This window comes from Quercus lobata, chromosome 5 (assembly GCF_001633185.2).
Source record: "Quercus lobata isolate SW786 chromosome 5, ValleyOak3.0 Primary Assembly, whole genome shotgun sequence".
NCBI classification, from domain to species: Eukaryota; Viridiplantae; Streptophyta; class Magnoliopsida; order Fagales; family Fagaceae; genus Quercus; species Quercus lobata.
In genome coordinates, this window is record NC_044908.1 from 33,384,322 (window position 1) to 33,399,652 (window position 15,331).

The 15,331-nt window shown below is 32.9% G+C and overlaps 1 protein-coding gene across 12 annotated transcripts; it reads left to right on the plus strand.

The window, feature by feature from the left end:
• The first annotated feature begins 6,420 nt into the window (after positions 1-6,420).
• Positions 6,421-14,935, plus strand: LOC115989596 (putative disease resistance protein At3g14460). 12 transcript variants are annotated; one of them, XM_031113370.1, is made up of 9 exons: positions 6,421-6,711; positions 6,983-9,679; positions 10,264-10,532; positions 10,652-11,042; positions 11,856-12,093; positions 12,251-12,401; positions 12,732-12,780; positions 12,936-13,289; positions 14,215-14,935. In XM_031113370.1, exons 1-2 carry the CDS (start codon positions 6,446-6,448, stop codon positions 9,528-9,530), a joined length of 2,814 nt encoding a protein of 937 aa, XP_030969230.1. In that variant the 5' UTR covers positions 6,421-6,445; the 3' UTR covers positions 9,531-9,679; positions 10,264-10,532; positions 10,652-11,042; positions 11,856-12,093; positions 12,251-12,401; positions 12,732-12,780; positions 12,936-13,289; positions 14,215-14,935. The 12 variants fall into 12 exon arrangements, with proteins under 12 accessions (XP_030969230.1, XP_030969221.1, XP_030969223.1 ...); XM_031113361.1 differs by having other exon boundaries at positions 12,635-13,289; XM_031113363.1 differs by having other exon boundaries at positions 12,656-13,289.
• Positions 14,936-15,331: the final 396 nt, after the last annotated feature.

The following is a 15,331-nucleotide window of genomic DNA, read 5'->3' on the forward strand; positions in this document are numbered from 1 at the left end:
TGTAGAGAGGATCTTTCCACTAACGCGTGTATCTTCCAGAATTCTCCTCGTACTAGGATTCCGATTTCCTTTGGGATTCTACCGGATTTCAAGCGTGTGTAACAACTATTTTAAGTTAGGATTCCTGCTATGCCTTAGGCCTACCCATTATCGGCCCATGGGCTAAGATCCGTCAAGCCCATTATGGGGAAGGTCCGTCATGCCAATTTTTACCCCTTCATTAGTAATCAACTACCAGTCTACCACTCGATTTCTTGATTTTTACTTTTGGAACCTAAACTTGTTACTTGACACTTCCTTCCACAGAAAATAGTTACAAACATTATGAGACATCTGTCTCTTGATTTGTCTCATTTTAAAAGAATCCTCATGTAGTTAGCCTTTACAAGTCAACAACTATGTTCTCCACTTCTCCTAAAGCAAGTTACATGAATGTTATTATCAATTTCTTCCCCTTACAAATTTTCTTATTCTAGTGGGTTCATAAAAACCCAAACCATGAAAAAAGATTGAACGGCTCTGATTTGATTTAAGAAGTTGCTAGGAAGGCTCAATAACTTACAAAAACTCGCAATCCTTCATCAACCAAATTTAACGGGTCATCAAGTCGTTCCCTTAATACACCATTAAACTCCAGTATCCAAATATCACGAAAGGCTCATTTCTTACACTCGGCCCAAGTTCTTAAACAGTTCAGCCTATGACTTTTTAAAGATTTATTAATTCATTTCGGGTGTGATGTGATGAGGTATTTAGTGTTCACTTGGGTCCCTAAGCTCGTTTGTTTTGGAATTTGGAATTAAAAAGTATAGTAAATTTAAAAAAAAAAATTATATTTTGAGTATTCATAATATAAAAAGTTTGTGTTTTATGCTGTATTTTTATAGCTTTTTTGAAAAAAAAAAAAAAAATGAAATCACACACTCCAGTGGTTTGCATAAGTTTTTTTTTTTTTTTTTTTTTTTTTTTTTTTTTAACAAAAGTGTATTTTTTAATGTTTTTTTTAACATCTTGTGGGTCCCATAATGTTGAAATTAATTATAACTATGTCATTCAAAATTGTTACTTGAATACTAAGTGTATGTATGTGTGTGAAGCTCTTTCCTAAATATATGAATCACAACCCTTATTTCCCAACCTACAAAAATTTGTACTTATGGAGTGATTATCACGTCAAGATTGTGTAGCCGTCACAAGATTTTCTACTTAGTCGGATCAAGATTTTTAGATTTTTTTAAAGTACTCTAATACGTAGATTTCATTTTATCTAAACCATTTAATTTTCTACCAAATAACTTATATTATAAAATGATATTAATCTACAGACAAAAACCTTAAATGATAATGTCACATCAGCTATTAAGTGTGAGTTTGGGAAGCACATTTTGCGCATTTCTCAACGGCTACGTTTTTTTTTGTGGTCTTTGTGCATTGTTCACAATATCCATAAGTACGAAATTCAGCAAATTTTAAGTTAAAATTGAGTCCTTCGATACTATTCACACATTTAAAAATTATTTTGTTACAGTGTTTTCAGTTTTTAGTTTTCAATTTCAATTTTTAACAATAAGTGATATTCAAATAAGGCCTAAAAAGGAAAACAATTTTACAAGCCAAATTTTATTGTGCCTATTGGAAGACGCAATAACTGTGTGGTATCAACCACAACACGCAATTCAACCACCCCATTAAAATCAGCTGTCCTATGGTCCTTCTTTCATCTTCTCTTTTAGCACTCAACTTTTGGGACTCAAACTTCGTTGTTCCTTGACTTCCTTCCACAGAAAAAAGTTACAAACATCACGAGAAATGACCCACCAAATTTCCCCTTCATTCCATTCAGATATTTTTGGGAACTAAACTTCATATCAACTAGTCAAATTTGTCTTTGCTTTTTCTTTTTCTTTTTTTTTGTTATCTTCATTTTTAGAAACAAGTAAGCAACGTCCACCAGATTTACTATTTATTTTTAGGAAGTAAAGTTCCTTTCACTGGCTGAAAAAAAAAAAAAAAACCTTGACCCGCATTGAATTTTCGTCATATAAAGTTACAAACAATACAAGAAAAGACGCCCCAATCCAATTGTAACCTCAAAGGAAAATAATGGTTTGAGTAAAAAACACCAACCATTCTACTTGTTGATTATAATCTTTCAACTGCTCCTTTCTATTATCAGAAATTACAGAAAAAGAGACATCTCGCACCAATGCTAACCCAAGGATATAATGGTTTGACTAACACCAACCATTCTAAGATCAAAGCTGGATGAGATTATTTCCATTGCTTCTTTAGTTTATTTGTTAAGTACACTTTTTTAAAATGAATAATTGTAATTTTATATAATAAACCCACGAAAATAAACTCAATTAACTAGATAAATTTTCCTGTCACTCACATTTTAGTAGTTGGTAGGAATAACATAGACTAATAGGCACAAAGAGCCATATATGTCAAATTCTATCTCAATTGTTGTGCTTTTAACTGCGTTTGGGATCCACCATAACACACAATCAGGGGCGGCTTTTAAACCCCCTGACTTCAAAAAAAAAAATATATATATATATATTTCTAATATTTTTTTTTTGTTAGTTTAATACTTTAATTTATTCTTAAAAATATTTTTGCACACCCTGACTTAAATCTTATAGACCATTATTACAAGTATTTCCAACTCTAAGAGTATTAGTAAGTGTTTGTGAATTGTAAGTATCATTCTTTATTATAAATTTATATTATAAGTGTGTGAGTGTGTCTAATATTAATTGTGTGCATTACTTTTTGTTATAATGTTATTTGTGTGAATAATGATGTGTGTGGATACTTGTGTGTACAATATAAATATAATATAACTTTATATAATTTAATAATTAGGAAATATAGAGGGTTTATTATATGTGTGTATATTGTTATTATGTTATAATAACTTTTTGTTATAAAGTCAAAAAAATTCAAGAAAAATTGTAAAGTTAGTGATTGTTCAAGCATTTGATTGATTAAATAGACACGTAGTGTATTATTTTATGTATGAATGAGAGTGGTGGTATGCGTCAATAATTAATACAGTACCAATGAGTTAAGTTTATTCATTTAGTTTAAAATATTTTTATAAAAATAATAACAAATTAATAGATAATAACAACTACATAAAAAATAAAAAATAAATAAAAAATTGTTAGACAAACTTAACAAAACAAAATGGTCATAGCTATCCACATTGGCAATAAATCAATCATCAATATATATATATATATATATATAAAAGCAGAGACCTCATGCGAGAGAGCATGAAGTTCTGCCATGTGGCATACTCTATGAAGAGAATTGAAATACCCTTAAGCCACATTAGATATAAGAACAAATTTAAAAGTAGAGACTCTTTATTTCATTTGGTTCAATGTTTCAAGACTATTTTTATTACATTATTTATTCAATGTTTTAAGACTATTTATTTCATTTGGTTCAATGTTTCAAGACTTTTGATCTCTCACACACACAAAAAACTCTTTACATTTCCATTCAACCTTTTCACTTCTACTCATTTATATACACATGTCCATAGCCTTTCATACCCATTGTAGTATCATCTGATCGTAACCCATATGAGTAGGCTATAACCAAGGAAGGGGGCTTGCATTTTTTATTTAGTGACAGTAGCTTACGGTTTTGATGTTGAAGTCAGACATTGTAGATTTTGTGAAGATTATGATTCGCTTGGAGTCTTTGGGTGTTTGAGATTTTGGTTTGAGAAAATTATAAATGTATTTTTTTAGAACTAAAGAAAAAGAAAAAGAAACACTCTAATTGATTATTTATGAAGTTAGCTATTTTTTTTAATAAATTTTGTGTTAGAATTCATAATTTTTTGTTTCTTTGTAAGTTTATTTTACTGCTATTTTGTGTGGTATGAACCATAGTGATAAAAACAAAAATCAATGGTGATTTAAAAGTGTTTTTCGCTTTTTTTTTTTTTAAAGTATACGAAATTCCAACTAAAGACAATTGAATTTTGAAAAATGAATGTGTTTTTAGAAAATTTATCTTTGTTTAATCATGTTCTCTTTATGTTAATACTTACAAATGATTTGCTTAATTTCATTGAAATAATTAATTGGGTGTTTGTGATCAAGGTCTCCATATTTGGTTATGAGAATAAAGTGGTTGAGAAAGTGTTTGGTAGGTTGCTGAGGTTCGGTCATGTGGCGCATTCTATGAAGAGAATTGAAATACCCTTAAGCCACATTAGAGATAAGAACAAATTTAAAAGTAGAGACTCTTTATTTCATTTGGTTCAATGTTTCAAGACTATTTTTGTTACATTATTTATTCAATGTTTTAAGACTACTATTTGTTTCATTTGATTTAATGTTTCAAGATTTTTCATCTCTCACACACACAAAAAACTCTTTGCATTTCCATTCACCCTTTTCACTTCTACTCATTTATATACACATGTCCATAGCCTTTCATACCCATTGTAGTATCATTTGATCGTAACTCGTTTGAGTAGGCTATGACCAAGGAAGGGGGCTTGCGTTTTTTATTCAGTGACCGTAGTTTACAGTTTTGATGTTGAAGTCAAACATTGTAGATTTTGTGAAGATTATGATTCGCTTGGAATCTTTGGGTGTTTGAGATTTTGGTTTGGGAAAATTATAAATGTATTTTTTTAGAACTAAAGAAAAAGAAAAAGAAACATTCTAATTGATTATTTATGAAGTTAGCTATTTTTTTAATAAATTTTGTGTTAGAATTCATAATTTGTTGTCTCTTTGTAAGTTTATTTTACAGCTATTTTGTGCGGTATGAGCCATAGTGATAAAAACAAAAGTCAATGGTTATTTAAAAGTGTTTTTCGCTTTTTTTTTTAAAAGGATACAAAAGTCCAACTAAAGACAATTGAATTTTGATAAATGAATATGTTTTTAGAAAATGTCTCTTTGTTTAATCATGTTCTCTTTATGTTAATACTTACAAATGATTTCCTTAATTTCATTGAGATTATTAATTGGGTGTTTGTAATCAAGGTCTCCATATTTGGTTGTGAGAATAAAGTGGTTGAAAATGTGTTTGGCAGGTTGCTGAAATTTATGTAATTTTAGGATATAAAAGAATTATATACTTTAAATTCTTATTTGTAGATTTCAAAATCATTTAATCAGTTTGAAAAATAAAATCTACTTTTAACAGTAAATATTATAATATATTATAATCTTACAGTGTTATACAATTTTTTTTAAAGAAAATATGAATTAAGAAAATCAAGTTTCAAAATTAACAATATTGTGGACAAACATAAATGCGTGTAGTCTGCGCATCGCGCGGGATATTATCTAGTTACTCATAATGAATTATCATGTAACAATTCAAATTTTGAAAACTTGTAAAAGGAAATTGTAAAATTTCATCTTTTTTTTTTTTTTTTGTCAATAACTTGATATATTCATGTTCTCATTTTTTTTTAAAAAAAAATTTAATTTAAGTTTCTTAATGATCTCCTAAACAAAATTCCTGAAACCACCACCACGCGCAATTATTCATTGAAATCAATTCAATGGTTCACATTTGATTCACACCTATATAGTAGTAAAAGGACCTTTCAGTTTCCACTGCACTTGTTTACCCATAAAAAAAAAAAGTTTCCACTACACGCATTAAAAGCAAAAGAGGAAGTACTTTGAAAGTTTCTACAAAAACAAAAAAACACTTTCACAGATCACATTTCTCTCTCACTCTCTTTTGGTTCTCTTGTTTGCATTCTCTTGCCTTTGGTTTTTCACCACTCACGTCTTTTGCAAAGAAGAAAGCATGGCCGTGGCTTTGGTGGGTGGAGCATTTCTCTCTGCATTCCTTCAGGTGGCGTTTGACAGACTTTCTTCTCGTGATTTCCGAGACTTTCTCAAGGGAAGGAAAGACATTGATGGATCGCTAAAAAAGTTGAAGATGCTACTGAGGTCTGCTAATTTGGTGCTCGTTGATGCGGAGGGCAACCAATATACAAACCCAGATGTGAAAGAGTGGCTGGACGATCTTCAAGATGCTGTTTATGATGCGGATGACCTTCTAGATGAGATTGCCTTGTGGTGCAAGTTACACGCTGAGTCTCAAACAGGCACTAGTGAGGTACGGAACTTCATCACTGCTTTTGTTGATTCATTTGAAAAAGAAATACCATTTAAGCTAGAAAAGATTCTAGCAGACTTAGATAGTATTATAGATCAAATGGGTATTCTTAGTCTGAAAAAGGATACCGTTGGAGTAAAATTATCATCACTGCCCTCACAAACAAAAACTTCTTGCCCCGAAACATGTGATGTGATTGGTAGAGATATGGATAAAGAAGAGATATTTAAATTGTGGCAATCAGATGTTGCAAGTAAGATATGTGTTGTGCCCATAGTGGGTATGGGTGGGATCGGTAAAACAACACTTGCCCAGTTTGTATTCAATGACGAAAAAGTTAAAAAAGAGTTTTGACCTCAAAGCATGGGTTTGTGTTTCAGAAAATTTTGATAATCTTGAGATATTAAAAGCTATTTCTGAGGGGATCAATGGTACGGCTAGTAACTTTCAGTACTTGCAATCGTTGGAAATTGAAATTCAAAAGACTTTAAAAGGGAAGAAATTTTTTCTTGTTTTAGATGATGTTTGGAATGAAAATTATGGTGTTTGGGACAATTTCATTAAAGTTTTTAAATGTGAGGCACAAGAGGTCAAGAGTGCGTTTGGGAAGCGCGTTTTGCTTCTCAGACGCACGTTTACATTTCAAAATTTTTTTTTTTTTTTTTTGTCAAGCTGTAACTTTTTGACTTTTTTGTTGTGAATAGTGTTTTTATGCACTGTTCATGGGTCTCACAAAATACATTTTTTAGCAACTTTTTCATCAAAAATGGGTCCCACGATACTATTCACATATTTAAAAATTATTTTGCTACAGTGTTTTTCAGTTTTCAGTTTCAGTTTTCAGCTGTATCCAAACGGACCCTAAGATCATTGTTACTACACGAAGTGAAAAAGTTGCAAGAGTAGTCACAGTTTCAACTCATTATTTTCTATATGAACTCTCAAATGAGGATTGTATGAAAATATTTGTTCATTCTGCATTTGGAAATAGAAATCCCAATGAATTTCCACACCTGTTGGAAATTGGTAAAGAGATTGTTGAAAAGTGTAGAGGCTTGCCGTTGGCTGCAAAAACACTTGGGGGTTCATTGCGTTCAAATTTTAATCAAAATGATTGGATTAAGATTTGGAAGAGTCATATTTGGGATTTACTAGATGCCAAAACTAATATCTTTCCGGCATTAAAACTGAGCTATCATTACATCCCATCACATCTGAAGCGATGCTTTGCTTATTGCTCAATTTTCCCAAAAGATTATGAATTTGAAAAGGAGGAGTTGATCCTTTTGTGGATGGCAGAAGGTTTATTGCAGCAACCCAAAGAAGCTAGGTGTATAGAATTAGAAGAAATAGGTGAAGAATACTTTAATGATTTAGTATCAAGGTCATTTTTTCAACAATCAAGTAAGTCTAAATCATGTTTTTTAATGCATGATCTTATCAATGACTTAGCAAAATCTATATGTGGGAAATTTTGTTTCCGATTGGAGGAGAGTAATGAGTCTAATGAAATAACAAAAGAGACACGTCATTTGTCATATTACAAAGCTGGCTTTTATGTCTCTAAGGAATTTGAGATCCCTTCAGAAGCTAAGGGTTTGCGAACCTTATTGGTAAAAAGCCACTTACCAACTTGGATTTTTGAATATAAAAACATAGTGAAGATAGATCTTAATTTTTTTCAGAATTTTAAATGCTTACGAGTGTTATCATTGTATGGTGCATGCATAAAGGAGTTACCAATTACTGTTGATAACTTGATACATCTACGTTATTTAAACACTTGTAACACTGGGATCAAAGACTTGCCCGATTCTTTATGTAACTTGTATAATTTGCAAACCTTGATATTGTCATCGTACATCACCAAGTTGCCTGCCAACACGAGTAAACTAATCAACTTGCGCCACCTAGATAATAGTGAAGCCAATATGGAAGAGATGCCCCCTCATATGGGTAAAATGAAAAATCTCATAAAATTATATGTTTTTTGTGTGGGCAAACATGATGATGGGTCCAATATTAAAGAGTTGGGGGAGCTTCAGCATCTTTCTGGAAAATTATCTTTGTTGAACTTGGAAAATGTTCGATGCATTGATAAAGATACTAAGGAGGTTATATTAAAGAACAAGCAAGATTTATCTGAGTTGAAGTTGGAGTGGGAACATGGTCATGGCACTAAAGATTCAGAAAAGGAAATTATTTTGCTCGAGAAGTTGTGTCCTTGCACAAACTTGAATTCTCTCACCATCACTAATTATGAAGGTACAAGCTTTCCAAAATGGTTAGGAGACTCGTCATTCTCAAAAATGGTGTTCATAAAGCTTCGTAATTGCTTGTCCTTGCCTCCGCTTGGACAGCTACCTAGCCTCAAGAGCCTTAAAATTGAATGTTTTGGTGAAATATCAAGTGTGGGCCTTGAGTTCTACGGGAATACAATAAACCCATTTAGAGCCCTTGAGTATTTATCATTTGAAAATATGCCAGAGTGGCAGGATTGGGTTCTTTTTAAAGGGGAAGTTTTCACTTGTCTTCGAGAACTTTATATTAAAGATTGTCCCAAGCTAAGTGGGGGTCTGCCCGTTCAACTTCCGTCTTTGACCAAACTTAATATCAGAAAGTGTGAGCAGCTTGTCGCTTCGCTTCCTAACTCTCCAGCTCTCCATGAATTAGTATGCTCGGGAAAAATGCAGATTCCAAGTGGTCATGACTATCAATCACTTAAAAGTGTGTTCATAGAGGGTGGCGGTGATTCAATTTTGTCATTTCCACCAGAATTTGCTTCCCTCACTTGCTTGGACTTCTGTGGGTGCCCTGATTTAGTTTCCTTTCCCAGCAGAGGACTGTGCGCTCCAATTTTGTCTCAGATTGTAATCCATGACTGCAGAAACTTAAAGTCATTGCCTGAAGGGATGCATACCCTCCTCCCATCTCTCGTGCGTTTGGAACTGCGATGGTGTCCAGAACTGGAATCGTTTCCCGAAGGAGGTTTGCCCTCCAGCTTAGAAAGTCTTGCTATATACGGGTGCGAGAAACTCATTTCCCGTCGCATGGAATTGGGATTGCAAGGTCTTCACTCTCTCAGAAGTTTCACAATTTCTGATCATCGCAAAGAATTGGAGCCCTTTCCAGAGGAGGCATTGCTGCCTCCTAATCTTACCGATTTCGCCATCGGTATTTTACCATATCTAAAATCTCTCAATGGTAAGGGGTTTCAAACCCTTACCTCTCTTAAACACTTAACGATTTGGGACTGCAATAATCTTGACGGCTTACTAGAAGACGTTTTGCCCACCTCTCTTTATCAGCTAGAGATCTATAATTGTCGTTTGTTGAAAGAACGGTATGGAAACGAGAAAGGGGAGGGCCGGGTCAAGATTGCCCACATTCCCAGAATATCCATACGTTGATTGAGCTATGAGTCAGAAGAACGCTTCTGCCCACGTACTAATTCTCATTCTTGCTGGAGTTCCTCTTGCCTCATTATACATTTGCTACATTTCTACTCTGTACTTTTGAATTACATGGCAAAGACTTTTGCAGGAATGTTTAACCCAAGGTAATGCAATTTTTCAAGAATATGTATTTGATGATTAATACATTTGTTTTATAAGTTTAGAGTATTTTAACAATCAAAGAAACAAAAACTACCAATCAATCTGTTTAATGAATTGAATATATATATATATATATATATATATATATATAGAAAATTGTTCCTTCAAATTATTATTTGATTAAAGTTTTAGAGGATAAAATAACCAATGGATAACGTATAGTAGTAAAAAAAATATTAATTGGTTTTAAAATAATTTGCTCAAGGTATGTCTTTTATGGTTATAAATGTTTTATCCTAAGCTCTACAGACCATATATCATGATATTGATACCACAATTTTAGTATTAGATGTTTTAGTTTTTTTTTTAATTAATTTATAGAAAATCTTCACGGCATCCAGAAAAACATTCAGATATATATATATTCCATAATAAAGTAAAAATATTTTTGGTATACCTATGTAAGAGATGCTATCAGATGTTTTTCAACCAGAGGCTTTGGATCCCAAGATTATGCTACACTAGACATATAGTTTTTGAACTAGGTGATTTTCAACATGCTCATTCATTGCCTTTTGTTTTGCAGGGTCAATTTTACTTGTAAATAAGTGTCTCACACACCTGCTGCCAATTTATGCCACTGCTAGCTGCTGGTCCCTTTGCATTGTATATAAATTTCTAAATCTCTGATATATTTTCAAGTCACTGTGAAAGCTCATCCTTTTTTTTTAATTTGAGAATCATTTACTCTCATTCTTGCTGGAGCTGCTCTTGCCTCATTATACTTTCACTGCATTTCTACTGTGAACTTTTGAAGTGCAAGACAAATACTTTTGAGGGAATAATTAAAACAAGGTAACGCAATTTTTCCATAATATGTATTTGATGATTAATACATTTGTTTTATAAGTTTAGAGTATTTCAAGAAATATTGGGATTTGACTTGGCCAGTTTGGCATGCTGTTTGATCTCAGGTAAACTACATGGTAGTTGATAGCTAGTGCTACTTCTTTACCTTCTAACAGCAGCTGAAACACACTGATCAAGTGTGGAGAGGGACTTGCTCAGGCTTTCTCTTCGAAATTTTGGAACTAGTGGTAGATGGGAAGATGTGAAGTCCCCTCCGGAGGATAGGTTGCTGCTTTTGGTTCTTTTTCTCTTCCTACCTTGAAAGAGCTCAAAAGGTTCAGCATGTGACTGCTCTTGCTGTCCTCACCTGTTGGGGCTACCACTACCACCAAGAACATTAAAATGTCCTATTGTGTGACAATGGTGCCAGAGGCAGAGGGGGGAAAGCTGGCCCAAAGATTGCTGAGATTTTTGTTCCATGACAAATCAAGTCCAAAGATGCCCTGTGATTGTTAGGTTTGTTCAACTGAATTGTGTTTGTTGTTATATACTTTGAACCTATCACCATAAATGCTTTTTAAGTCTTTGTCTACTCTGCAAAGTTTTAAGCCTCTAACAAATGCATAAGGGACAATTGCTTCAAATCATCCCATTGATGAATACAATGATTATAAACCTACCAAATGCATCTCTTGCGATCAATATTTTCGAAAAGCTAAATTTACATTCAGTTAGCCGCAATTATGTATGTCCTGCCAGCATGTTCTGTTTTCTTCAAGTTTGGACTGCCCTATGTACTGTATTGTAATGAAGAATAATGTAGAGAATGGTGCCTCATAGCTCCAATTCCAACCCCTAGATTTGAAAGAAAAGATATCTTTTAGGCATTTTATAGGATATCAAGTGTGATTGTGAGTTCATGACACCTCGAGAACTTGATTGTCTTCCATGTGAGTTTGTTTGGATGTCTTCCAAATATTCCTAACTTCATACTTTTTTTGGTACTTTTCCATTGCACATTCAGCTTATCTGCTAATTCTTTTCCTTGTACCTGTGCGTGCTCAATTATACATTTATTGAATTAACTTGTTGTCATTGTACATGTATTTCCTTTGACGATGAAATGATACCAAATAAAGTAGGGAAAAAAGTGACGCAAGATTGATCACATCCCCTGCATACATATAGATGACTAAGTCATTTTAGGAGCTAAAATTCCAATTTAACCCAAGCTACTGTTTTACAGTTAGGTACATTCCATTCAGTTTTATATAAATATAAGTTTATTTGTTGATAATATATCTAAAAAAGTGTTACTACTTGATGTAGGGCTGGCTGAAGAACGGTGTCATAATCTGTTTCTGCCTTGAGATCAAGCACTTTTTAGGTGTTGTCCTTTGTTGAAGGAAACGTTCCATCAAGAAGAAGGGCAAAGAATGGAGCAAGAATGCCTATTTTCTTCTGCATATTAATAGATGATGAAGTGATCATGCGGCTAAAAGTGTAGAAAGAGTCCTCATTTGCTGTTTTCTTCATTCACTTGGCATCATTTAAATATTAGAGTCAGGTACATAAATGTTCTACTAAAACCATTTAGTTCTCAAATTGATTTAGTACCTTCTATTATTGGATAGTTTAACTGATGTTAATTATGATGAATTAGAACACTTTCCAGCTTCCTTCGTTCACTATTTTGGATAATCAAATTTAACTGACATGAGTAGGTATGAAAGGCTGAAACAAGAACAAGCCCATACAAAATCAGGAAGTGGTCGGCAATTCTTCTGCTTTATTATATGTGCTTCTATTAGATAATTCTTCCCCAGGGAAAGTGACTGATATGTTGCATTTATGCAGAAAGTGCATTTATTATAGGTATTATATGTAAAACTTATTTTTCTAAAACTGTCCTTTGCAATGATGATTTTGGCAGACAGATTAAGCTTTTGCGTGAGTCAATAATCTTTTTTTTTTTGGGGGGGGGGGGGTCAATTTTGTCACTTTCTCAGCTTGCTACCAGCATTTTGCTATTAAAATTTTTTCCTTTCTTTAATTTTTTAATTTATTTTCAAGGCTTCTACACAATTACCTAGTTTTCCATCTGACAGGTATTTCTTTGGTGCTTCCAGCAATAATATGCTATAAATAGCCCTGTGAGATTCAAGCTTGTGATATGAAAACTATTATCTTGCTTTCAAAATCTAGGTTGACTTCAGCCAACCAACTCAAAGTTCCTCTGCAACCAACACTTTTGGTAAGCACTCAAACCTTTTTCTTCGAGATTTGTACAAACGGTTTATAATCGTTTATTTTTTTGCTTTTTTGTTTTCAAGATTTATTCTCAAAGTTTTCTAACCTTATATTGTTACTGGTACCTAGAGGTTGGCCCTAAGAGCATTTATTGTTTAGTTTTGATCAAGACAGGACTTTCCAAGAGCAATGGAGAAAATAACCACTGGTGGTCCGCATTGTCAGCATTGAAATTTGATTAAAAGGAAATCATTTCCTTCAGAAAAAAAATAAATAAATAAATAAAGTATGAACCAGGATCTTGAAATTTCTTCAACTTCATTATTTCTTTGTGAAATGTCAAGCAAATGTTTTGAGATAATAATTTTTTTCCTTTTGCACATAATTCTTGAATTCAAATTATATTTTCTAAGCCTTGCCATATGCTTGACAAGAGGAGGTTGGGAAATTCAAGAGAAACTTATCATATCATCGAAAGAGTATTGGTGGTGGTAGCATTCCAAATCTCACCAGGTACTCCATCCCAGTTTCCACTAGACTAACCCTTCATTTATGCATTTCCAAGTTTCAAATCCTTTGAATCTTTTTCCTTTTTTTCTTTTTTGTATATTTTTTTCAAAAAGATTAAGAAATAATAGGCATCAGCTTTACTTTCTGGTAGTACATGCTAAAAATTTTCCTTACCATCACTAGTCCTAATATTTTATTTTGTGCAACACATGAACAAGGCTAATGTTCTGGCTTTCTCATTTCACCACCAACAAATGCCCTTATTTGGCTGTGGAGGGCTTTGGTATCTCATCTACTGATGAATAAATTTGAGCAATCCTATGTAACATTGCAAGAGATTTTTAGAGACAGATCTTCCTATATGCTTCTTCTGATTAGTCCTAGGTAAAAATCCTTTAATTTTCAAATAGAAGCATATACAAGTGCAATTCTGATGTTGAATTTTAAAAAAGTGAAGCAGTAGTTCTAATGAGAACTATGTGGGCTTGCAAGTCATGGAGATAAAATCCATACTGAATAGATCATGAACCAAATACGGGCCAAGCTCATTTGTTTCAAACCATTGCTCTGATTTATCATTATTTTAAAAATAGAAAAGCGTTTTTGAACAAATCCTTTGTTTGTTAAAGAATTTCTTCTTCAATTTTACAAACCAATCTTTGGCAAATTTTGATGAGTTTAAAAACCCATCAAAAACTTACAACAGAGTTTAAAAAAAAATTGATTTCCAAAGCATTTGAATGTAAATATCCATGTTCCAAAGTGAATTTATCAATGCATTTCAGAAAATGAAAATAGTGCATTTATTTATCATATTTTACTAAAGTGGGGATAAGGGAATGAAATATTGTATATTTTCTTATTTTCAACGTAGGAATGGTATGTTTTATATTTCGTATGCCCAGTTTAATCCAAATAACATCATCAGATGCAACAAACACACTGCCTGTGGATGGATCGGGGCTTTTAAGAATCAAACACACTGCCTGTGGACGGATTTGGGCTCATAAGACTCTCTTCAAGATTTTGGTATTGGTGGTGGACGTGAAGATTTGAAGTCCTAGCCAGAGGAAAAGTTGCTACTTTTGTTTTTCCTCTTCCTGACTACAAACAGCTCATAGGTTCAGTAAGTCACTCCTCTTGCCATGGTTGCTTTCGTCACCAGTAGGAACTGTCCAACTCTCTTTTTCACATCAGGAATATTATATTGTCTTATGCTGTGACAATGGTGCCTAAAAGAGACTGAGAAAGCTGGCTGTTGACCCAAGATTGCTCAGCTCTTGTTCCTTGAAAAATCAAGGCCATTCTTTAGGCTCTTATGTTCTCTCCAACCGGAAGGTGCTCTGTGATTGTTAGGTTCATTCAATCGATTTATTTGTTTATAAACATTCAAAGATTTATGTCTCATGGTGTAAACTTTGGACCTCTATCAAACATCTTTGCAAACTCTTCTCTCTGTGTACAATTATACAATGAAGAGCAATGGAGAGACTCGGGCCTCAACACCTAGATTTGATAAAAATTGTAAATAAATGGTCATTTTCATGCTTAAGAACATTATGGAAGTGACAATTTGTATTTGTAAGCTTTTATATAGCTAAGAACATTAAGTGTGAAGATATTTGAGCACACTTGTGTGGGCTCCAACATATGTGTTTAGTCCTAATTATGTTATATTAACAAGTTATTCTTGTCATTAGTATTTGATGTAGGACTTTACTAACGTGTAAAGTGTAAACCCAACACGGTGTTCACTAACGTCTAGTTGGTAACACCTATATTATTCTAAAACATCAACACTATTCAAATCAAATGAACATGTAATATCATAAAACATGGGGGTAGATGGGGTTCAAAGGAGGCGTAATGCTTTGTATTATCCGGGGAAAAAGATAGAAAATAAATGAGATGAACAAGAATTATTTCACAAAATAGTTATTAGAATTATAAACCAATGAGGTTGCCAATAAGTGAAACTGGACTTCGAAAATTCATTTTTAATTCTAATATAAATTAAGGAATTTTTCTATATTTTATATTTTTCT